The sequence below is a fragment of the Balearica regulorum genome, chromosome 1, assembly GCF_011004875.1.
Source record: "Balearica regulorum gibbericeps isolate bBalReg1 chromosome 1, bBalReg1.pri, whole genome shotgun sequence".
NCBI lineage: Eukaryota > Metazoa > Chordata > Aves > Gruiformes > Gruidae > Balearica > Balearica regulorum.
Genome location: NC_046184.1, coordinates 92,395,592 through 92,421,908, shown reverse-complemented (window position 1 = coordinate 92,421,908; position 26,317 = coordinate 92,395,592). Strand labels below are relative to the sequence as shown.

Here is a 26,317-nt window from a genome sequence, read left to right as displayed (position 1 = left end):
GAGACGTGAGATCAGTAAGCTTTTAGCATAAGACAACACTAAAGTACATCTGCCCTTATGGACTTTACAATACCCAGACAAATTCAAGGCACTCTAGTTCTCTAGCAACGGATCAGGCTGTTTGTTAGCAAGCTGGTTAAACAAGCTCCACTTTCCCACACCTTAAAATGCAGCCACAGAAGGATGAAATCACCCCCATTCTTTAACACTATTTCCACCCTTCATTATCTATAGTTTAGACTTTGATTAGACTTTTAGAAGTGCACTTCCCATGTGTTGCTTGGAAGTTACTGCTTTCATTTTTTTCTATTTTTTTATTGGAAGCAAGTCTTTTTTTTTTTGTATTTTAAAAGTATGTCATGTAAATTGAGGACTAGGTATCTTAAGTTTGACAACAGAGCTTGTGATGGTCATTATTTTTAGTCTCTGCAAGGTTATTCCCTTTGCATCATAACCTATTGCCTGTGCAGAACTTCTTGGTTCGGATTCAGTGGAATGAAAATTTTACCCACATTTTCACTGCATGCAGCACCTGTGAACTAGAATGTACTCAAAGTCCAAGATCAAGAGAGACATCTAGAAGGCATGTAAAGCTCACAAGAGCTGTAAGATGCGCAGTAGGAAAACTACTCCATCAGAGCAAAACTTCTCAGGAGCTATTTTGATGTAGAGGCAAAATTCAGACAATTAATGACCACATAGGATTTGCCAGAAGCTATAACTGAGGTCACTATGCTTGCCTATGTTTAGAGCAGTTTCTACAGCAGCAATCTTCACTTCTAACAGGAGCTTTTAATACTAGTCCTGAACTAATGAAGAGGATTAATGCACAGTACAACTACTGCAAGTGTACCCAGGTCAAATTTGCTTGCTCAGGTACAGCCGCTTTCATATCCAGCCAAGCAGAGCACCACATATTAGTCACCAAGCATCAGGTTTTGTGATACTAGATACTTCTGTGCTACAGATGCAGTAAGACATTAAATATCAATTAAATATCATGGTGCTGACTGAAGCCCTTGGCAAGTTCTCTTCAGTTTTGCTGCTCCTCTGTTTTTCTGCTAGGGTCAGAGAAAAAAGCCTTCATCAGTTTATACTAAAAAAAAAAAAAAAATGTGGTTATTTGTTACCTCAACATACTGGAGATCAGTGAAAGACTAATTCACCTTCCTAAAGGAGAATAGACACCTTTTAGAGAGAAGGATGTTTCAAAGATTCTGATGGAGCAAAGGAAAAAATATCTATCACTGTTGGTTATTTTAAGTCATATTCCCTCTTTGCTCCCCTCCAAAACCCCCTATTTGCTGGGTGGAGGACAGCTACTTCCTTTGTTGCCAAAAAGCTCAAAACATCTTTCAGATGAGTCTGATTGGGAAAATCCTATGGCATGACTCAGTGGGTGTGGTTAAGTTTTAACAGGTTTCAACTAGCATTACTCTTCACTTACATAGACATTGCTTAAGATATCCTCCAAAAAAAGAGGAAATGAAGATAGATATCAAAAGAGGAAAGCCAATTCAAGCATAATACACAGAACTCGATTACAGGCTCTCATGTAAGTAAGAGCATGGTACAGAGGACAGTCAAGACAGGGACCAGCTGAGCCAGGACAGGGACCAACCTTCCTACCCAACAGTAAATTCAGTCAGTTGCAGACATCCAACTTCAGATTACCTTGCAGAATGCAAGTTGGATGTTTGGGAGACAAAGATGCAGTCCTGAAAGCTAAACAGAGTTTAAGTGAACCTAATAAATATAAATACACACATACACATATATATATGTTGATCCTCTCCTCTCATTTTCAATTTCACAGGGCAGAAAGTGGCTGCTAAAGCCTGGATGCATCTGCAATATTTGAATTCATAAACAACTCCATGTATATTTACCCCAAAAAAGGAAACCACACTGTAAGACTACCAGTTATTGTAGCTGGCAGACAAGTAATCAAGACTGAACCTTGCTCTACCATAGCAATCTTCTCCCTTTAACCCCAAGCTGTAATTTTGTCAATAAGACTCTTCTTGCCTTTATTACAAGATGAACATACTACATACTATATTCCAGCTTTGTCTCCCTGCCCCCCCCACCTCCCCCCCAAAAAAAAATCCATCTCAACCCACTTGTCTTATTCAAGTGTAAATCACCTTTCAAAGACTGGTTAGCTTCAGCTATTTTGACTACATCTTAAACTAAACTTTCCTAACAAGATGATCACTTTTCTTTCAGCTTTCAAAATCCTCCTCCAGCTAGAGGAAATATAACCATTTGTAACTAGGAAAAAACCACATAGGTCTCGAGTGAATTTAAATGGGAGGAAAAAAAATAATAAAAATTTTCACATTTTCAGGAATCAGCAATGAAGCCAAAAGCTTTAGGCTTCTACTCGGAAAGTGGATTTTAGCTTCCAATATAGACAAAAATAGTCTTCTGTTGAAAGGAAATGGAAGGAATTACAGAGAAAAAAATCCCATCTCTTAGTGCAGTGTCTATATAGGAATGAAAGGGATTTATTTATATTACACGCAAAGATTTTTATTAAAAAGGCTGGTAATGGAACATTTTATTTTAATGCATCAACTTGATAAAAGGTTAGTTACAGAAATTGTGTATAACGTTGTATAAGTCACATGGATGGGTTATTTAAAAAAAGATTTGATAATTAGAGGAGGACATCTCTGATTTTAGTTACATTGTAAAGTGCCTCGTGTAGTCATATTCTATCGTTGGAATGACTGCCTGTACAAATTTCAAGAAAATAAGAAGGTACCTGAGTTTCTTGTTAAGGAAAATGTGCAATAGCTAGAAATCCTGTAAAACCAAGCAGAAGTCACATTCAATAGCCTGCTCAACAGTATTTCTTGCTAATAGGAAAACCCCTCAATTTGTTTAGCAATAGCAAAAAGAATAATCAAAATGTTGAAAATAAGCTGTTTCTAACTATTGAGGAGTAGAAGACTTGAACTACCTTGCCAGAAAAGTTACTTTCCAGTTCAGTTTCAGTTGCTTGCTACACAAATTGAGTAAGTCTCAACTCATACAGTGACAGAAATTTACTGATTCAGGGCCTATAGCTGCTCAGTAATCCCCCCTTGCTTGCCTCATAGCAGCAAAAGCAGTCAGAACACTCTTTTGAAAGGACACGTTTGCTTCCAACATGGAGGTTACTTCAGTCAGAAAACACAGTATGAATTACTACAAAGCATAACTAAGATCCGTCACATGCTAAAAGAAAACTCTAATTGTGATGCATTTGATACTGATGTTCAAAACTGTTTCAGTAATTTCCATTGCTTTTTTGTCAGCTAAATGTTTTAACAAGATACTGCTCACATGCAGAGCAGAGAATAATGGGACCTCTACATCTTTCAGAAATAAATCCATGATACAAATCTAATACAGAAGCTGCTGTACCAAGAGGAGTGACTACACTCTGGCCAGAGTCTATGAACCTCGAACATCATCTTCCTACACTGGGATCTCAGTTTTATATTCACAGCTACCTACAGTACCCTCCCCCCAAATGATTAACAGCATTTGTTTGCACAAATCAGCTCATCCCAGAACTCTAGGAAGTGCTACCACAAACAGTTGTTTACTGTTTTCACACACAATTGCATTCTAGTTTAATACCTTGAGGTAACAGCTCTTTACACTGCAAGAAATCTCTACGAATATCGTGTAGTAAAGAAAAAGGATACATGTGAACTCCAAGTTCTCCCCCACCTTCTGCAACAGTCTCGATTATTTTCTTCATCACTTCTGCATGCCTGAAAAACAGACCAGAAACAGTGAAAATACTTTAAAGAAAAAGTAACTCCCTTTTCATCTCAATAAGATTAGGTTTTGCGCAAATTAAATAGTTTTAGACTGTTAGCTTCAGAAGCAGGAAGAGGAAACTTTCAGTTTACTATGGAAAAAAAATCCCAATGATAACTGAAAGTTTAATATTAATCGATGAATGTAACATTATTTGCCAGCTCCTTACTTTCACAAGAGAATAGAAAGATGTTCCATGCTACAATGTAGCTACAATGTAGCCTGAGTCAATACATATTGCTTGTCACTAGTGTAATTTATAATTGCTAGATGCCAAAGAAGCCACCAGGTAAGTGCCCTGAAGGTAATCCTCACCAGCAGCTAGCCAGCACAAGTTCCCAGATGACCTCTGAAAATGATGCCTAGAAATTGCTCCAACTTTTTTAGCTGCCTCTGCCACACTCTTACTTTGTAGAGCTTCAGAAGTATCAAACACTTAAACAATTCAGTTTCCTAGGAAAGGCAGGCTAAACCAATCCTGCATAAATTCAGAACAGTTGCTCTGAGACTGACTTAGGGTATGGAAACTTTCTCTGCCAGTAACTTGGGTTCTATGGCAGATCAACAGTTTCTAAGCCAGCTTCTCTCCCGTGACTGTTACTGTAAAGCACTACGGGGGAGGACAAACATTTCCTTGGGCTACTGTTCTGACATTAATTCATCAGTGACATGCAAGACCTACTATGAAGCACACAAACATTTATGTACAAAGGTGATCCTGGGAATATAACATGGAATCACAGAATAGCTAAGGTTGGAAGAGCCTGATCATCATCTAGTCCAACCCTCCTTGCTCGACGAGCAGTAAACTAGAACAGATCGCTCAGGACCTTGTCTGGTCTGGAGTATCTCCAATGATGAAGACTTGAAATCTTTTCATGACCAGTTACAATTCAGAAGTAATGTTCAGGATCCTTCTTATACCCCATAAACCAGGGGATGAAGAACTTACCAAATCAGAGGGGAAAACTACTGTATGGTTAATTGATGTTTTATTTTTAACACAAACTCTCAAGTTGTATTAACTCATCTTACTTCTACCTACACTTCAACTTTGCTTTAAATTCATGATTCTCTAGGCAATCAGTGAGGTCATATAGGGCTATACAACACTGCAAGCCAGTTAACAGCAGTAGTTTAAAATACCCGTCCTGAAAAACCCTATGTGCCCACTGAGAACACGGAAGAGTGGAAAGCAGAGTTTGCATAACTTTCTGACCACGCTTTGATAGCCTTATGCAAATCTAAATAGCTGACCAGTAACCAGCATTTAGTAGTTACCTTCAAAGTTAATCATGCTGCCAGCAACTGCAAACACAAGGAAGGAAGCTGTTGCAAAGTTACCAAGACACATTGTAAACAGGAACATGCAAGTCTGGAGAAATAGTAAAGGTCAGCATTTGTTATTCACTGGGCTGCTGGTCTTTGCAAATCAGCTAACCCTCATAGTTGATTCCAATTCTGGATCCTCGTGATTCCTCTGCAGAACACACGCTGTCTGGGTGCCAAGGCCAGTTGCTTCCAGATGGGAACTTGGCTGCTGTTAAAACTTAAGCTTTGACCTCATCCATAATGGTGGACTGTTTTTTGTACAGCCACAGAATACAGATCACCCTACAGCTATTAGAAGTCTTTAACAGGATACTGGCTCAACTTCATACATCTTAATGACATTTGTTCTTTTCTGTTTTCTAAGGACTAGTTAGATATCTGGAATTTCATAATGGCCACAGTAATGGTCATTCTTACTGTCCTACAGTTACTCATGAAAAGCTTTGCAGGTGCTTTATACACTTTCAAAAGTTTGTTTCCTGTTTTCAGTTTCCTGCTATAAGAAAATTTTGAGGAATTAATATGAAGTATGTATACCCCCCAATGGAAAGAAATAAGACAACTTTGGAAGAAACATCATCCAAAATATCCTGCTATCTAGAAATCTCAATCTATTATTATTTATTTATTTTTTACTTCTGAATAAAAGTCCCCAGAAATAACTCCTAAGTCAAGATGACTAAATATGTTTTTTCCAGGACCTGTTTGCAGATCACTTGAGCTATCAAATAGATCAGACATTTAAAACATCTACTAAAATCACCTAATTTACTTTCCAGTATATCAACCAGCTCTTGAGATGGTTCAATATAAATGAGTTATTATTCATATTCCAAGTCAGAATTACTGCTGTCCCTATTGAAAATAAATTCAGATACAGACTTAAGACCATACATTAAAGGGGTTAAAAATAAGTTGAAAGAAGCTGATTTCTTAGATTGATTAGATGACCCTTTATGCTCTTATCAGGAATGTTCTCTCTCCAGCTGAAGAATCCCTCTCCTGCTTTGCAATTGACAAAGCTGTCAGTCAAAATTTTTGTTATTAACTTTGCATTGGAATTCAGCACAGCTGACATACTGACATTGGCTGAGTATCAGCTGGAAGGGAAATATATACTATCAGAGAGTAAAAAATAACAGCCTTCCTGACATATGGGGAAAAAACCCCAACAGCAGAAATGGCTTATTCGCACCTCTTGAAGTTCATAGAGATGAAAAGACCTTCCACAGGGCTCTCAGCATGGTGGACAACAACCATCAGTTTTCTTAACAGAGGGTAAAGTGCAAGACTTTTTAGGACAGTGCACTTTCAAGAAAAAAAAAATTGCCTATTAATTTGATTCACTGTCTGTTACTGCTCACATACAATGAGACAGGTATGGAAAAACCCACAAATGTCATCATTAGAAGAAGCATTCAGAATCCACAATAGTCAGTTAACTTTAAGATCTACAATCCCTTGATCCTTGCAATTGCCTCTCGTCACTTCCCTGCAGATATTTAGAGTACCTAAGACAGGAAAAGAGTTCAGAAGCCTATCACCATTTATTCTGAAATGGAGAAAAAACAAGCCCTTGGAATTAGTGCAATAACTCAGATTTAATTGTAACTACTCAACACACTTTAACTAGTTTGCTAGTCCCTTCATAAGACCCACATAAAAAAGCTGACAATTTTGATTAAACTAGTTTGTAGCAATTAATGAGGAAGTTGACTGTGTTCCTCCCAGTACTGTAAAAATGCTGACAAGAAATACAATGTACAGCAGAGCTGCACGATGAACAGTTTCAACTAACTACTCAAAATAGAAGCTATCTCAAGCAGCTGACAGCAGGCTGTTTCTTTCCTTTCTCTGACGCATGACAAAGGGATATACACGTCACAACAAACAGCCAAGTAAGTTTAGGATCATCCAGATATCCTACATTACACAATTCCTGTAACGTGCGGGGAAAGTAACAGCAGCAGAGCTAGCTAAACACTAGGACTTCCTAGCTTAATTAAGAATAAACATTTTTAGCTATTATTTTTCACCTCAAGCTCAGACCTTCTTAGCTGTTAGCCTTACCAATTTAAGAAAATAGAATAGCTCACCTTGGAGAGTAAGAGAACATGCTTAAAACAGCATTTTAGATATGCTGCTAGCCTCTTTCTTCGCAGTCTCAAGATGACCTTTTCGAACTTTCTAATGTAAAGCAGTTGCCAGTCAACTAGATTACTTTTTGGGAAGGACTACACAGTTTCCTCCACATTTAAGATGACTGACAACTCTGTCTCACTGCAATATTGATCATCTCTTTCAAGCTTAAAAGACTAATTGGAACAAGTGTCGTGATGCAAACCGTTTCTTCAAGCATAGATGTGGATTACATAAAGGCACTGGCACTTCACTGGCCCCAGAGGAAGAAGTGAAAACACGCACACAGAGCTCTTATCCATGAAGACTCAATCCAAATTCACAGACTAGCATTAAATTGCTTCTTACTCTGCAAAGCTGTTTGCAAAATTAAGCAGATTACAGTGCAGCCACAGCCCGGTATAAACCCCACAGGTCTACCTAGTCAGTTAGGGCTGTCATGCCCAAATAGCTAGTCATCTTTGTTTCTTCCGAAAGCACCCTCCCAGCCTGCATCCATCAACACGAGCTTCTTCCCAACTAATTTATTTTGGGCTTCCAGCAATCACTAAATTAAGCCTTGCTTTCAGGCTTTTTCTCCTCCTTTTCTTCTACTAATCTTCTTCCTAGTCAGTCTGTTAAACCTTGCCTTCATTCATCTCACCTGACACTCCTTCAAAAAACCCAACACACTAGTTGCACAAAAAGCTGCATCCATTTTTTTTGTCCAAAACCCTGAAGACAGCAAACAATAAGACAAAGTCACTAAGAGGTTGACATATTAAGACTGATATGTTCATATAAAGTACAAGAATACCTTGTTGGATCAAACAAAGGTCTACCTCATCCTGCTTACTATCTTATAGTACGTGCTCAAGAAAGAGCCCAGAGCAAGTACCTAGTAATGCTTCCCCTGAAGTGCTACTAGTTTCCAGCAGTATGCAACCTAGGGACTTTCTAATTCAAGAGCATTCTAATAACTTCACTTTTAACAACTCTTGACAATTTTTTCTTTCATTAACATCACATTGCTTAGATAAATAATTTAGTTTAATTAGGTGCTGTATGCAGAGTTTAATCCTTTTTCTGACTTTGAACATGCCAGCAGTGAGTAGCATTCAATGCCACCAGTTTTGCTATTGGAAAGAAACAAACACCTATTACTTCTTCTGTGCCATTCATGATGAAGGTCACTGAAATCGTAACTGGTCCCAGGTTATTCAATCATTTATTATGGGAAAGAGCTTCATAATCTCAGTTATGCCAGACAGCCCCTCTGCATCTTTTCCATTTTTGGTCTTCCTTCATCTCACAGGCTACAGAACAGATGACCAGAGCTGCACTACAGTATTCAATGTGTGAGTGGTCCCACAGATTAATAGAGGCTTTATGCTGTTTTCTGGTTTATTTTTTATTCTTTTCCTAACACTTCTAAGTTCCACTTCCTATACTACTCTAGAGCACTGAGACTGACATTTTCACAGGTCTGTTGTGTTAGTGTAGAATTAAACCTGAGGATTTAGAGACCAACAATTAACTATATCACTTCATTTTCTACAAGACAGCTAAACTGGGGAAAAAGCCATTTCCCAGTTGTACAATGGCTTCTCTGCTCAATATTATCCAGACATAAGCCTGAGTGCTTGGTGAAAGCAAGACTGTTGCACAGTAGTAGTTAAAGAACTGTGAACTGGAAGAAACACGAGATACAGATTTACAAAGCCCATGAATATACGTCCTCAAAATAAGATCAAAAGTAGCCACGAACTACTTGGTGCAAAGTTTCCTTGCACGCGCTCTCTCTCAAAAGAATGGTATACCCTTCTCAAAGCTAACCTTAAGATCAAATAATTCCTAAATCAGAAACAAGAATTATTTGAGTCTGCAAAACCTACCACAAGCTTGTCTACAACAAGCTGATTATCTCACACCTCAGCTAGTGCCATGGATCCCAGAAGTGTTTCTTTAGGGCATTTTTTAAAACATATGCAAGACTACAAAGGGCGTCTCTTATCTTTAAGAGCTTCACACTATCAAGAAGCTGAGGAGTTACGCTGTTTAAGATATTGGCTCTGTATCACTAAGACACCTAAAAGGACGTTAGGGCCTACATCTAAGATGAAAGGCACCTTCTGAAGACATAGAAAAAAAATCTGTGCAGCTTGTCAAACTACAGACTCCCTATATCTTGGGTAAGAAATGTAGACAATGCAGCAGAAAAGTGTTTTGCATTTGTGTTCAACCAATATTTCAGTGTGGCAATTGGAGGACCTCTATTTATCAGTGTAAAATTTCAAAGACTTCTGGGTGAGCAGAAGGTAGTTACTACAAAATGAGAGAGTTATTTCACATTCAGATAGCATTTTCTGCTCCTAAAGTATACATTATACTCTTACCCTCCCAAAAAAGCAGCAGATGAAAGTATAGCAGAACTTTCTTTTATAGAGTTCTAGTAGTCTGCCATCTTCTGGAGTCTGTAGGGAAGTGAAGGAAAAGCAAGCCGAGTAGAGAGAAAACAGCTCTAACTGCTGAATACACTTGCAGCAGTGAGCACTGGGATGACTTCAGAGAATTGCTGATATCTTCCTTTCATACTCCCTCAGAAGCTAACAGACCACTATGACAGCCAACTGTGGAAATATATCCAGAAAACCTGAACCAAATCCTTAACAAGACCAGTGAAGTGCCTGGTGTCTGCAGGCTGAATCAGACCAGAAACAGACTTACCTGCATGGATGAACTGAGCACATGGGAGGTGGAGGAAGATGAGGATGGTTTTCAATGGTCACTGTTTTCTTGACGTGATCTTGACTAATATCTTCATACATATGCTCTACTGTTAAAGGCTGCCGTTGCTATGTAGGAAAAAGGAACATGAGAACAAAAGCATTACTAACAATCTTTTGCTCCTTCTCAGCAATTCTAACATCATTAACTGATGAAGCACTGTAAATTCTAAGCATTTGATATAGAGCAGTTCTGAAGGTACAGTGAAAGAACTGAGTGTGTTAAAATCCATATGGTGTAGAAATAGTACTGCACAAATTTTTGTTTTTAATCTACCAGGTGAATGGTAAAGTCAATATATTTGAGAACCATCTAGGTATTTGAGTCATAAGCCCATACCAACTTTAATTCAAGAAACGTAGTCAATTAAAGAAGAGTGGTTTATCTAATCCTCTCCTTCTGAAGATCAAGAAAACACATACCTGCTTAACTTGACTAAGTTTACTGAGGTTATTACTAGCTCTACAGAGCTAACCAACTCAAATGACACAAGCATAATTTTCTTTCTTCCAAATGTGCTTGGTTACCAAGTACAATTTTCAGTGAAATTGTTCCTACTTCCAGAAAGTACCAGAAGTTCTGTCTGCAACGCTGACTGTATAATGGTTTTCTCATACTTTCCTTTAAATTTCTACTGTGAATAAGCAAGTAGCAACAAAATAGCCTTCCTATTTGACACGGTGAGTCTAATTTCACAGAAGTTGGGGAAAAAAAACCAACATCACCATACCTCATCATATCCAAATAACCAGAGCCTTGGTGTTTGGTAATATTTGTCATATGTGATGTAGAGGTCGTAAGTTCTAGTCTGTAGAATAGCATCTTCCCCTCCAACATCAGCTTTAGCTTTGTTAGCTTCTACAATCTGTCTTGTGTCAAGCGTTGCCTGGTTCAAGGTAAAATGACAACATTAGTATAGCCTTGTTTGGACTCCTTCCTTTCCTATCCTAAGGAGTTACATAAAGCTGTAAAACTGAAATTAATGTTCTTAAGTGAACATTAAAAAAGAAAGGCTTTTAGGGTTTGTTTTTTATCTTTTATTTTAGAAGTACCAATTTCTCTCCCCACCAAGTGGTTCTTGGTTTTATTTTTGGTGGGGTTTTTTACTTTTTAAAAAAAGGTCCTATTCCTTAAGGAAGCACGTGACTGCATTGTCTCATTCCCCTCCCTTGTTTCACCAATAACTTTTGAACCCAGCAGACAACACCAATGAAATTCAGAAAGCAGAGATCTGAGTTTATGCAGGTTTCATGAAGACCTTAGCAAAGTGCCACAAATAATGATGCCCTCTGTTTTCTCTCATGACAGTCTGGTACATCAGTGTAATCTATTGAACCTATAAGCCACTCATTCTCCACGTGTAAGCCTCAAGAACAAGCACTGCATTTTTTACCTCTTGTGAATACAGCACTGTGTGTAAGCAGTGTGAAAGGGATCAGCAAAACCCACAAAGTTACTGTGATCCAAATTTCTGAGGACCTAAGAGTTAAGGTCACTGCAGTAGATTGGCAAGAGGCAAATGCATAAGAAACCAGGCTCAGTAATCCCACTGCTCTAACAAGCTTTTTTATGTCAGCCATTTGTTATTATTTTTACTTTGCTTGTGCTCATACTAGTGATAGGCATTGTAACAGACAAGATAGAGAACTGGTCACTCACATCATCTGTCTCCAATAGCCCACTTTCTTCATACTCTGAAAAGAAGACCCATAAAATTCTGTGTTCAGCTTGTAGCTAGTTATATTTCTCATTCAAAGACAATTCCATTGAAACAAATCTCCATATATCTAAAGATGTTTTATTCCAGTAGACTTCCCAATCCCCAAATCAGACTATACATTTTTTAATACAAGTTTGACCAATACTACAGTAAGTACATGATGAGGTTAGGTACAGGTATGAAGCAGGAGGGAAGCTGTGCTAAATCCCTAATTTTTGCTTGCTTGGATGTGCTCTAATCAAATTAATTTCCCAGTCACTAACATTCATGCAGGTTTCAGCACACCAGTTAGAGTGAATATGCATCAATAAGACCATACAAAAGATGATAAAGAGCATATGCCTGCTGAATTTTTCAGCATGCATTTCATGAAAAGAGAGAGTAGTGTTTTCTTGGAGCATACTGCTTTAGTTAAAGGTCTGAAATAAAGCACATCCCACCCAATTTAAGGAAATACCTTCCATGTCTGCAGCTTCTCCTTCATCTTCCTCATCATCATCTTCACAAGATGCTGAACGTTCTGGTATTTTTATATTATCCTTTAGAAGTTAAAATGAAAACACTGCTTTAAAGACTGCTGCATCTACACAGCCTAACAGCACCAGCAATTTTAAGGTCTAAGTCCAGTCAATACATACAGCAAACCAGAAAAATAATTTCTGCAATATTTAGAAAGACTATACTGAATTCAAATATTTGCTTATTAACCAAACTTAGTTTCAAACCCCTAGTATGACATTAAAAATCTGCTAAAAAGTTCTCCTTTTACTTCGTAATCTGGAATAATTCCTAAGCAAAGAAGAATAAGCATGGTGTTAAACAGCCGATATTTCCCTTTCACAAAAAAACCCCAACATTTATCTCAAATGAAAGGCGATGACTAACCAGCTATGACTAAACATGCAGGTTAATATTTTGTTTGATCTAATCCACAGCCAACTGTGCAACAGTTCCATAATTGTTTTTAAAAAACAAGAAACTCTCAAAAAGATCATATTTTGATATTGCCTGAGGAAGCACAGTCCAACAGAAATGAATATGGCAGAAGCTCTCCGCCAACTTTTTCTTTTGGGCATTGTGGGCCTATGGATAGCATTTGAACCCAACAGACAGCCCCAGAAAAAAAACAGGAGGGGAAGGTCTCAATTTACGCAGGTTTCATAAAGACTTTAAGGAGAATACTCCAAATAATGATTAGAATTAGAAGCTGCTCTAATTGTAAGCATCAGGTGACTGGTTTCCTCATTGAAAGAAAACACACAGTAAGAAACCAAGTTGTGAAGTGCTTTGTCAAACAGGACATTAGCAGAAAAAGAGTTGTCCTTCTGGATTGGACGTGTGGTCCAAAAAATGATATCCTGTACAACAAGCAAGTTTTTCTACATACAATGTATTAGAAGTGTAGTAAGTCATAACACGAGAGCAGCTATGAATCACAACAACATTCTGCAAGTATTGTGTTTGGTAGAAACAGCGATCACCTTTAGGTATTCCATAGTGTTTTTTCCACCCTTATGTTACTGACTTGTTAAAAAGCAGTATTTTACTATGTTCAGCACCATCCCACTAGAAATACATGTACTTCACTGTTCATCATATCAATAGCATTTTGAGCTGTTTACATTGTGAGGTAGCATGCAGCAGCCCATTCTATTTCCCCTTATTTTTTAAAATCCAAAGCTTTGTGCTTGGGTGATTTAACAATCTCTCATAGCGCACAGACAGAACTCCACTTTAGCAACCAACTCATCTTTAAAAGCATCTTGTGTGTCTGTGACTTTCTCCACATTTCTTAAACACTGTAGCTAACATTTCTATTTCAAACACTTCCAACTGTTCTCAGTTTCCTGAGGACTTAAGTTTCCGATCTAGCTCCTGCTGCAGAGTGACTTTTGAAATACATGCAGAAACTGATGACTTCATAAGACATATACTTTTTAACAGTTTTAGTACTTCTAAACTTGAGGGCACAAGCCTGTCAAACAGGACCAAATGTGTTAAAACTCTGCTTGCAGTAGTTACTGATTATGAAGAAATGCTTTACAACACTACAGTATTTTTCCCGTATAAAGATGTCTTCACACTGAATCTCCAAACATTAGTTTCTTGAGACACAATGGTGCAGCATCACTATAAACAGAATTTAATTTTCAGTTTGTAGAAGCCTGGCACAAGAGCACACTGGCTACAGACATTCCAAACAGAACACTGCCTCAGTAAACACATAGTAATAAGGAGATACACATGCTTAGACTAGTATCACGGGCTCTGAAGGTCAAAGTATATCTGCAACACATCCAGTAAAAAAGTATATTTTAATCTTTCACAGGCAGTACTAGATTGCTGCAGGTAAGACTTCTATTATCTTTAGGTCCTGCAATAAAACAAAAGGAAAATTTAAAAACAAGTACCTTACTGTCTAGCGTGATCTCCTTAACTGCTTCTGTTGCACCCACTATACCTGTTAATTGAACAAGAAATTTGCATTAAAGAAGCTTGTTTCTTTGTTACAGAATACTGTAGAAAAAGGTTGCAGAGACCTCAGAAAGCAGCATATGATCTTTCCAATTTACATCTCACAACAATTCTGATATTTGAAAGGCTGTTTATTTGGCATTGGTAGCATGCTTGGTGCTGCACATCCATAAACTAGCCATACCAGTAACATGGAGCAAGCTCTTGCACATCATACAAATTTTGTTGATGGACCACTGCAAAGTAATTTGGAGTTTTATTTTAAGGAGTTTTTGCATAAAAATGAGTTCAGGATAGGCATTCATGTCACAGTAATAGAACTGAACTTCATGAGCAATGCATGCATTTATGAATATTTCTGAGCATCTTGAAAGCAAGGTGTTCGTGACAAAGCAATAATGTAGCAGAACACTCAACGCTTTTAACTGAGAAGACAGGGGGTAAAAAACCACCCCAAATCACACTGGTATCAACTCTTGGATTCCTCCACATTAGCTTTCTAGTTTTACTGCAGCTGTCACCCAGTACTCTGAGATACATGATAAGATTCTGCTTTGACACAGTAAATTTATCTAATTAACTCTTCAGCTGAAAATAAGTTACATCATTATGGAGAATTAACCTGGAATCAAGTCACTGCTCAGCAGAAATAGATGAATGAACTCAACTGGTTAAAGAAAAGGAATGCCAGTTGAATGCTGCTTGGAAACAAAACATTTCTGGTGGCTGTGGGAGCATTTACATATGGTTTTTCCTACCAGAAAGAGTGGTGTTATAAAGCACATCTATACAGATGGGTGGAAACAGCTTTTATGTCCTTTGACAGCATTTGGAGATCTGGCCAGGTCTAGTCAGTCTTACAGCTGTGCCACTAGACCGTGGTGCCCAAACCCTGGCAGAAGAATCTATCCACAGCAGGGATGGAGAGCACATCCTTAATTCAAGGATATGACACAGCTATGTCAAACGATTTCTTTACTGTGGGGTGTTCAATTAGGAACTGCAATACATTTAAGAATAACCAGTGATGAAAAAATGTACATCTATAGAAACAAAAGGCTTCTTCTCCCACCCCTTTTCTGCCCACTCTGGCTGAACTATTTAGTCAGAGAACTTCTTCCACATTACAGCAAAAAATTTACATCAAAGAAAGTAAAAACTGTGTGAAATACCTTCTAGGTTTGGAAATGGTGGAGAAAACATCATTGAAAGACAGAATTTTATTAACTCATGATAGAACACAAAGAAACAGACTAAAACTAATAAAATTGCCAATTCTTAGAAAAGAGCAAAAGGGTTTCTAAGAGGCTGTGCTAGGAAGGCTAATGAGATGGATTCACGGAAGCAGTAATTTTTAGACTTCTCCATAAACACAGCTTATCTAAGGACTTAGTGTAAAAAAAAAAAAAAAGGATCATTTCCCACACTCCTCTATTTAACAACACTTGCTTTCTTTTTAGTACACCCCCCCCCACACACAGTGACCTCAGATACTAAGATAATAGCTATTTTCCAATGATTCCCCCTTACAGCTCAATCCAACAATTCAACAGAATGGGAAACACCAAAATAAGTCAGATGAGGTCAGCATCAAGGTAAAGATCTCAACATGCTTCACTTGCAATTCCGTTAAAAGAGAAATTTGCATATTATTCAAACAAATAATTTAAACCAGCACTCTCTTCACAGGATCTCCTTACTAAGGAATGAGCTACTACACTGCTCATTTTTTTCCAATAACTTCCTAGAACTTTAATAAGAGAATACTGAAATAATTTATTATCAACACCTCTAATAAGTGTTAGGCACTTACAGGCATATACAGGCATACAGTTAAACACGTGAGCAGTCATATACCAACCAAGTGAGTAGCTGGCAACATAACTTATTACTTCCAGATTAGATACCAGAACACAGCCGTCTACATGCAAGAAAGATTTTACTTTCTAAGAGTGAAAACTGAAAATCTTTCAGATTATCAAACACAAAGTCTGAAGCAAGACTTTGAATACCTGCATTGTGAAAAGTGTCTACCCATCCCCCGTCACCATCATCTTCTTCTATAATTGCTTCCTGCTCATCTGAGTACTCCATCTGCTTACACCTTTTGTAGCAAGGCACTGCAAAAAATTGCAAAACAAAATGAATGCACCCATTCCTATACAAAACCTGACTGGAGCAAGAAATTATTCTACAAGGCCTTCTGAAACATGGTAGCCTCTCATATATCCTTATTTAAGGAAGCCTAAAGATATATTTCAAATGCAAAAGCATGAACTTGAATTTTATTTCACGTACAGCACAACACTTGCAGCAGCCTTAAAAGTTCATTCTTCTGCAACCCATTAGAGCACTTTCATCCGAACTCCTAAGGATTAGAAAAGAATTAACTTCTCATGTCTCCTTAGGCTGCCTATCCATTTGCTAACAACTGGAGACAATCTATTAGTTTTCTTCACATTGGTAAACAACTTTTAGTGTAAGTACAACTTTGCCTGGATTAGCATCAGTTTACTGAACTGATTTGTCTTTAGAATTCCGCTAAAAGTTTGTATCAGCTATTTATGTGATATATTAAGTATGTTTAATTATATATTAACATCTAGAAGTTTAGAAAAGGTTAGAATTAATGTGTTACTTAGAATAACTTTGGTCATATGCATTACAGAGCCATTCAAGTACAGATTTATGGAAACTTTTCAGAAAATAGTCAAAGAAAGAATGTATATCTGATTAAGGCAAACCAGACATTTTCCAATATCATAAACAAAAAGTAAAAAACACTCCTTTTCTAATGTGGAAAAAACAACTGTTGCGTGAAGGGCAGCATTTGTAAATTGCTCTTAGACCTTTCAGAAAGGGAGAAGAGGGGTATGAAAGTCACAGTGAAGTCCTCTAAAAACTTCCAAAATGAGGCCTGCAGGATAGCTCCTGGCCTCACCCATAGCCCACAACTTTTACTTGGGTGGTAGGCCAGTGTGTCACCATCAGCAGCAAACACATTATTTTGAAATACAATCTAGAAGTTTCAGAGCAATGTGGAAGGGGGGGAGGGGAAGAGAGAAACAAAGTAGATCACTTGGCCATCCAGTCATCAAGACTATCTTGGGAAAGTCTGTCCAACACCACTATAAGCATTTATCCATGACAGCACGCTGCAAGACTCCATAAACCAGGAAGTGAAATCAAAGCATAAAATACAACCCAGTGCAGGTAAAAACCTCCTCAGGCTGTTCTTAGTACTGAAGGTTTATCTAATGGTATTATCTTCAACATTTTCATACAAGATCTTTCAAGAAAATGATTTCCCCATGTTTGTGCCAATATGTTAGCTTTCTTACCCACTAAGGTAGTCACCTCAAGTATTACATATACACAACGTGAACGTGATCAAAATTTGATTTAAAATTGTATTTTAAATTATACTTATTGAAAGGGATAATGACATTAGTTCTGTATCGGAACTAGAAGTATCAGTGTCACCGTGAAAGACATTTTGGGAACACTTCAATTGCCCAAATTTTCCAAAAGAAAGAGGAAAATAAACATATTTTCCTTTTAGACATTGAATATGAGCTGAAGGATGGGAGAAAGGAAAGGCAGAAAAGGAGGTTTATAATGTTTAAGCTTCATTTCTACTTCAGCAAGCCAAGCTGCATTACTAGTATAAAGCCCTACTAACAACTGGTCTAAGGAAAAGATTTTAGATACACACGAAAAACTTTTTTAATGTTGCAAATCCAAAGTGCAAGATATTTGCTTCCCCTGTCAACACAGACAATCAGTAGAGTTGATAGCACAGTTAACCATGCTATCAATCCTAAGAAAACTTATATTAAACTTCAGCCTTACCATTTTTAGTTACCAAAAACTGTTTGTCTGTTGGCAGATAAGCCTTGACTTTTAGTTCTTCTCCTGAAGCCCTGTAAAATGAAGTGCACCATAAAAGGTTGAGAATTTGATGACTTGCAAACAAAAGAACCTGTCTATTTTCAATTTGTAACAGAAACATTTTACATACTCCTCTTGACCTATTCTCAGAATCTGTTTGCTATAACTTTACTTTTGTCTGTACAAAGACTTTGACATAGGTATAGGCTCAAAAAGGATGGCCACCCTTAAACTATGGAGTCTTGGATCAAAATTATTTTCTGCTTCAAAAACAACTTTCACTTTGAGATGGCCAAGCAAAGACAGGTTGACAGAACAATCTAGTCTGTATGAAATTTTCTAGGATGGGCAACAACATAGTCCCAAATGTTTGTAGAAAGCAACTTCAGAAAAAGCAAGAAATAGACCTCTACAAATATAAACACTGCCCATAGTCACCAGAGCTTGAGTAATCTTTGCCAAGCTCGCATTACTCAAGCATTTGCTTTCACCTTCAGAGGTTTTTGGTTTGGAATAAGAGTCTAACATCTTAAATAGCCTGTTCCAAACCACTGGCACATAGGCCATACTCAATATCATGTTTTCTCTTAAGGAGACAGTAAAAAGGCAAGAAATGATGATTCAAGCAATGTAATTCCTCCTTCAGCTCTTCACATGGCAGTACAGAGAAGAACCTTGATGATACCAACCGCACAGAAATTGCCCATCTAGGAATTAAGTGATTAGTTTTATAATGCAAGACACAGGTAAAACATGAGGAAGCACCTTATTTGCACCCTTATTGTGCATGACCTGTAAGTGATTTCTGAGGGCAAGCACTGCACAAAGTGATCTACTGTGGGCCAACTTGAACAAATGTAACTAACAAATGCTTGTCTAAAATACACCAATTGCAACTAGTTCTTAGTAATTCCAGCTGGACATGGCCTTTGCTTTTTCAATCACCAATACTAAGACAAGCTCAGAGAGACATACTGCTACTGCAGCTAAGCAATGAAAGCATTCACAGTACATACTAGCTTATTTCCTCTATAGCCTTATGAAAACAAAACAAAATAATCCCAAAACAAATCTCAACTACACAGAGCAGTAAGTCCTGCCTGACTTAAAAGATAGCTTCATCATAAAACCAGCAGTTGTACTGCAAGAGTCCATGTACTATTCTGAAATGGGACAACTGTATAGTTGTATCCAATGGAAACACACTGAAGCACAGATTGGGATGCTAGCCTCTCATAGTTCTTTTGATTTTACTTACCATTGCCAAGTAGGACAGTGGTGAACTAAGTGATCTCCAGCTGCAACAAACTGTTAAGGCAGGAAAAAAATTCAAGTCATGTTAAATATAGCATAAGAAAACAATCTCCAATTTTTCTCAATATTAGTATTTCAGTTGCACATCCCTTTGATACTAACTAGTAACTGTTTGTAACAGTTTAATGCTTTCTTTTAACTCCATTTCTCAGCTAACCATGAAAATTCAATGACCAAATCAACTTCACCTGAAGGAAATGCATACTAAGCACAACAGCAAATTCAGATAAAGTTTGAAAAGCTGTGGTATTACCTACCAGTCCTAACAAGCAAAAAAAGTTTCCTAGACCCAGTAACATTGTTTACTTTGTGATGAAGAAACTTATTTTCCACTCTTCAAAGTTTTAGAAAGACAATGAAGAGCTTAATGTAAAAAAAATAATTTTAATTATCTATCAGTGTCCAGAACAATTTTGCAGCAAGAGCAAAAGTGAGGCTGACATCAGTTCATTGAACCAGTGAGAGAACTGCAACAGACCATTACTATGATAGTTCACCTCTGATGTTAAATAAATATGGTTGACCAAGTTCTTAGTACATTAAAAAAACCCTTATGCATAACTGTGTTTTGAAGAAATAGCTTTTAAAAATCTTCACTCTATTTCTTCTTAGTATCAGAGAGAAAGGCTTTTATAAAAATCACATCACTATTTCAAAGTGATATTGGAAAACTCAGACTACACTTGTGTACAAGCTCAAAATTCACCCAAAGTCTAACCCACTGGGCATATTTTTTGTACACATAACTTGAGGAAGGCAATCCTGCATTTAAGAAGAGGGAATTGTGTGGTCTTTGCAGCAGTTACTTCTGAAAATGAGGTGCACACCTATTGCTACAGTTGCTTTCTTATCTTAAAATGCCCATTTATAACAACATACTTCCTAGCTGACCAGAAGTTGTAGCGTGACACAACAGGCTTGCAGCGTGTCAGCCATTTTCTCGCAATGTCCTCCAAAGCGAGGCATATCAGCGTAGTGGCAAACACCACAACAAGCACTGCATATGGATTAACAGATTTAATCTCTGCAAAAATCCTTTCTTTCACTTATTTCCTAACAAAAGTCTCTAGCGAAAGTGAAATCTTCACTTTAAAGAAAACAACAATCCCTCCCAGTACACAAGGAAATTTTAAAGCTCATAAGCCTTTACATAAAAAGCAATAACACATGAAACTCCAGAATTATGTAAAATTCTCTGTTCAAGGAACTGGAACACTTTGTCACCAATGTTAAAATATATTATAAAGATGAAAAAAATTTAAAGTGTTCTTTGTGGGTCTAATGGATGCAAAACCCTAAAACAATACTTGAAATTTCATTTGCATTTTCTTCAGCTTACGCAGCATAATTAATCTAGCTGGCTTCACTTTCTATTCCTCAAGCACTAATGCTATCTCATACCTGATTCAATATTGCAAAAGTGGCAAGAGATCAATTTTAGGACAGCATCTTATTTCTACTCCTTGAAAGAATGATTTTTTTTTAAAGTTTGCCTGTACTTACATATAAAGTTAAGACAGGTGTTATCTTTCTAAAGTATTAACTAGTGAGAACTGATGACAGGCAAGAATTTGTTGCAATTAAATCAAGTACACAGATATATGAAAAGAGGGAGTAGGTGTTGAGTTTGATTGATGAGTCATCTTTAGCCTTTATGCTAATTGATTCATATTTAGAGGCAAGGCACAGGACCCCCACAAAGTCTACAAAACAGCCGTCGTCTTGGACTAAAACACTGTTGAACTGAGATTCATCACCAAAGGAATCCAAACTCATTCAAAGATAACATCCTAGCATCATTATAGATGACTTCAATTCTTCTTTAGCAATCATTACTATATAAAGACCAAAATCATGAGGGAAGAGGAAAGACTGTCAAAGGGACAATCAGCAGATCCACGATCCAGTCTCATCTAAATTTAACAAAACAACAACAACAAAAAAATCAATCTTGCTGTATAATTGTTTCCTGTGACTACTACTTTGAAGGATCCAATTTATTCATCCTATCAGCATCTAACTTTATGCAAAGAATACATACTATTCGCATTCTTACTGGTGTTCAAACGCTGCAAATTGTTTAATGTAACATAGTGTGGTTCTTACTATGTTCTATAGAAAGTACCTTTTCTTTCAGTACTACTGCAAGGTTCTCTCCCATAGATCAAGAAAGGATTAAGCACTAATAGAATATTTGTCTAGACTTTCTCTGTTATACGAGTTTACATATAATATAGATTATAAATACATTATGTAACATATAAACATTTATATACACACATATACACACGGTTATCAGAACAGCAGAATACCATGTTGCTAAGCCTGTTTTTCTGAGCGGTACTCTTCTGGATCATAGAAAGCACGAGTGCTTGCTTGCCATGCAACGTAGCAGAAAAATGCTAGGTACCAATGTTAGGAAAAATAATTCTGTCCACATTATCTACATGCATCAGTCACCATTTGTTCCATCTTTTTCCATCTCATCTTCACATATGCGCATTCTGTCTCATTTTTCTTTCATTCTACCTAACAGTTTAAACATTGTTTTCTTATACCTCTGTAAAAATAATGTATTTTCAGAACAGTAGCACTTTAATATGAGAAAAGCAGAACAGGGAAGTCAAAATAGCACTACACAATCCGGGGAAGTCAAAATAGCACTACACAATCACTGGGTTTACTATTCTAGAAAAAAATTCTGTTTGTTTCTTTTTGCAGCATACTCCTTAAAAAAACCTACAACTGCTTGGCAGCAATCCAAAATACAACCGGTCTGAAGTAGCCGGTGGAGGGGAGGGGGGAAATAATCACTGGATACTTGGTGTGGACAAGTATAGGTAATGATTTAGCCAGAGCCTTGGAAGGAACCAAAAGTGAGGTAGGCAAAGGCTGTTCCCAAGATACAAGTTCCCCTTTGAATTGCTTACGGGAAAGACCTTTGAAATCAATATATTCCTGTTTCAGTCCTGAACTCCCATAACAAATGGGGCTGTTGATCCACCACGAGCTTCCTTACAAGCTTTTCACAACATAACAGCGGAAAAAGCATCCAACATTCAGATGTCAAATGTCATCTCAAAAGGAATTCTGTTTCTCTATTTCATCTGTAGAGTAAAAAGGCCATTTAGAACTTCCACTTAGTGGAAATTGTTTCAAGAAGCAGTAATTAGTCGGCAAAGACATGAACCGTTTGAGATGAATGTAGTAATTTTGAGTAAAATCTATCACTACTTTCAAAATATATTTCAAAGTTTCTAAATACTTACTTCTTCAGGTGTAATTACTCCAGTTTCTTTAAACTTAGACTCCTGCAATAAAGAAAGTTTAGAAATTTTGAGAACTGCTGACAAATCAAAGTACTGCATTTTACTGGTAAAACAAACATCTGCTCTGCTTTTATCTTGGAACTAGCTCTGTCCACAGAGATCTGCAAATCAGCTTGGAGGCAACCTCTGTCAGGGCTGACAGGCAGCTTAATTACATGTCCTGTAACATAAGGTCCAAAAAAATTACTTGTTGCAGGATGTGGGGTATTATGAAAAAAAGATCACATATATGAAGTAATTTTTTTGCTACAGACAATTATATCAATAGTGAAGAACTGGCAAATGTAATACTGAGTGCCAGGGATATTAAGAGACAGAAACACAGTTGGAATCAGTGATTCTCACAGTCAGGACTTTGGGACTATTCTAGGCACTGAACAGTACTGCAATGCATCAACACAAGGCTTTGCAGTTAAGAAAGGTCATGAAATAAATGACCAAACTGACTTCTCTCTGTGGTAGAAAAAGTTATGTAGAAAGGCTTAGTTACTAACTTTTTTGGTACCCATTTCTGTGCCTCCATCATGCACCCCATGGAAACAGTTTTGACTTACTTATATTGTCATTTTTTTATGTAGGAGAGAATAGATGGCAAGCAGTAACATGATTTAGTACTGCATGGAGAAACTCAGAACTTTTGCATTAAAGATGACATCTATGAAGTTTAAGGACACAACACTTTTAACATACTTAAATCTAGAATAAGTGTATTTTGTTTCAGACTTCCGTTTTTGTGTTATAGAGTGTTTTTGTTTTGGTTCCCCCCAAAAAAACCTCAAGCACCAGGAAAACCTACTGCTCCCCAGCATTAGAGCTACCTAAGAATGGCTGTTGAAAAAGAATACAATTTCAACAGTTCACTTTTCAAGTTTTTGCATCATTAATTACTGAATAACTTCCTGCCCTAAAGAACTCATGATTTTTATTTTTTTTTCTATCAAGACTAAAAGCAGCATCTGAAAAGCACCTCACTTTTTGCTACAGCTTCACTCTATTCTATCATTAGGAAAGCACTGAAGACAATCAGCCACTGCTTAACTTAGTTATTCTTGATGCTTCACCCTGGTGCATGCTATCACCTATGCTGTGTAAAATGAAATGGGCACACCTGTTGCATACAATACTGATTACTTCCTTTCTGCCCCATTTCTAAAGAAGAGACATTTAAGAACAATATTAAGATAAGCAAAACAGCAATTGTACAAACACCATAACATCACTATATGCTAGTTAACAGAAATCAAAGAAACTCAAACAACCCTAATTTAGCAATTTGGATTGCTGTGAAACTAAGAATTCCCAATAACACATTATGCAACAGAACAGTGGAGACAACTTACTATTTAACCTAACAATGAACTATAAGCAGCAGACAACATGCACAAACGTGTTTTCCTTAAGTAATTCCAGAAACACACGTAAAATATCCGTTCTCTGTTCCCTAAGGGTAAATAGTTCACTTTTTCATCTCTGTATATTCTGTGGTATGTAAGCTACTGAGAGAGGTCTAGTTTCTTTCTAAAGTTAACAATTTGGAGTATTTATTTCAATCCCTTGTAAAAGGAACACATATGCTTAATATTATCACCTCCCATTTGTGGGAGGTTTAACTCCTGCCTCCTCCCAATAGCACATCTGGGCCCAGGAATTCCTCCACTATTATACCAGCTGTGCAACAGCAACTGTACTACAGTAAACAAGTCACTTCCCTCTTCTATGTCACAACTTCACTGCAGCCCATATATGTCACACTGGTTGGCAACTCTAGAAAGGTCCACTATCCGGGCAAGAACACACTATATACCAGAAGGACAAGTTCAATTACTAATTGAGTATCGCTGCTGTCTGCCCAAAGGTGTAACCTGCAAAGTATAAGGCATATAGGTCATATCATAAAACCATAGGTAGAGAGGTTGCTGTCATAGACAATTACAATAGAAGTATTTTTTCAAAAACATTGAAAAATGTAAAAATCAGTAGCGAAAGAACCGGTGACAAGTTAAGCATTCACATACAAAGCTGAGTTTTACATAGAAAAGTATTTGTAAATGGGAGGCAGTAGATGGGATGTAGTCCTACAACTGCAGAAAATTACAATTTGTTTCTACCTATATAAGCAATAACAGGAATTATAAGCTGTGCTGACCACCTTTACAAGCAGACTGCTACAATTCACTCTCAAGAACCACACAGTCCATTTCTACTATTTGCAGTTACTTTAGTGCATAGAGGCTTGTACTAATATAGTAATGCTGACACAGAAATAATTATGCTACATAACTTTATGCCCGTTCACATTATGGAGATACAAGGTTTTTCTGTGTGAGCTGAAGAAGCTGCACTCCTACCCATTCCTGAAACCAGGCTTAAGCCTATCCATACACTAGCACCTTTGGATTTCCATTCCTGCTGACACAATTAGCTAAAGTTTAGCCACTTTAATAGAAAAGAGCAACAAATAAGTTGCAACTCGGTCTTCGAAGGCCTGCAACTCCCAGGTGAATGCTCCCATCCCTAATGAGATGTGAGCTCCAATTCAGCTTCCCTCCACCCCGTACGCCCCGGTGCAGGATGAGGGCCGAAGGCTTTGCCGCCACACGGCTGCACCAGCACAGACCCCCCGCCCTTGACAGCGCACCTCCTCCGGGGAGGCGTGAGAGCACCACGCCCTCACAGACCCTCCGCCGGTTGCGTAAAGCCACCGCAGCGACACAGTTCCTCCGGCCCAGGCGACAAGGGAAGCCGCTGGCGCCGGGCGGCTTCCAGGAAGGCGGCGGGAGCGACCCCCGGGGCGAACGGGTGGGCGTCCCTCACTCCGCGCAGAGGCAGGCACAGGCAAGCGGGAGCGGCCGTAAGGAGCCGCCAGCGAACGAGCAGCGGCCGCACTGCGGGTGACACCCCCGGGAGGAGGCCGGGGCCACCACTCGTCACCCCCAGCGGCTCCACGGACGCCTCGCCGCGAAGGGGCGAACATGTCGTCCCCCCCCCGCCCCCAACAACAGCTCAGGGAGCGCGCGTCCCCTCACTTCACCCCGCCCCCCCCGCCAGGCTCTCGCGCGGACCGGCACCTTGAGCACGGGGGTGAGGTACTCGGCCACCTCCAGTGCCTTCCCCTTCACCGTGTTGATGACGTTCTGCATGCTGCTGCCGGCGGGCCCCACGAGGAGAACAACCGCCTCCCCCGCCCCTCAGCTAACGATCTCCCCGGCGGCGGCCGCCCCGGCAGCACCGCCCCCGCCGGTCACGTGATCAGCGCCCCGCCCTTCCCGCCCGCCTCATGTCGCACACACAAAACGACAGACCAGCGCTCAACGTCGCGTCCGGCTCAGCGGCGATGCGCCTGCGCGGCGGGCGGGCCCGGGCCAACCGCAGCTGCCTCAGCCTGTGCGCGCGCAAGGCGGGAAGGTGAGGAGGGAGGAGAGGGGCGGGGCGGGAAGTCGCTGGCTCTTCGCGCGCATGTGCACTCCGCAGTCCATGGAAAGGGCGGTGGCGGCTCACGTGGCTGAGGGGAGGAGCGCCGTTCCCTGAGGTC

At 38.7% G+C, this 26,317-nt stretch overlaps 1 protein-coding gene across 2 annotated transcripts; it reads right to left on the bottom strand.

Moving 5' to 3' along the window:
- Nucleotides 1–2,509: 2,509 nt before the first annotated feature.
- Nucleotides 2,510–26,035, bottom strand: ATG3 (autophagy related 3). Of its 2 annotated transcripts, XM_075766090.1 has the most exons (12): nt 25,854–26,033; nt 22,726–22,767; nt 19,401–19,450; nt 18,104–18,174; nt 16,264–16,371; nt 14,188–14,237; nt 12,234–12,315; nt 11,716–11,750; nt 10,787–10,942; nt 9,997–10,124; nt 3,702–3,770; nt 2,510–2,770 (listed from the first exon to the last, which is right to left on the bottom strand). In XM_075766090.1, exons 1-12 carry the CDS (start codon nt 25,923–25,925, stop codon nt 2,689–2,691), a joined length of 945 nt encoding a protein of 314 aa, XP_075622205.1. In that variant the 5' UTR covers nt 25,926–26,033; the 3' UTR covers nt 2,510–2,688. The 2 variants fall into 2 exon arrangements, with proteins under 2 accessions (XP_075622205.1, XP_075622210.1); XM_075766095.1 differs by lacking the exon at nt 10,787–10,942 and having other exon boundaries at nt 25,854–26,035.
- Between the last annotated feature and the right edge of the window lie 282 nt (nt 26,036–26,317).

What these genes read in the sequence shown, in the direction of transcription:
- ATG3 (XM_075766090.1), bottom strand. Translation starts at nt 25,925, where the DNA reads ATGCAGAACGTCATCAACACGGTGAAGGGGAAGGCACTGGAGGTGGCC. An exon ending in GGTTATTTGGATATGATGAG is followed by an intron (nt 10,125 to 10,786) that starts GTATGGTGATGT and finishes TTTCCTACATAG; the next exon opens with CAACGGCAGCCTTTAACAGT. An exon ending in TGCTCAGTTCATCCATGCAG is followed by an intron (nt 3,771 to 9,996) that starts GTAAGTCTGTTT and finishes TCTGTTTTTCAG; the next exon opens with GCATGCAGAAGTGATGAAGA.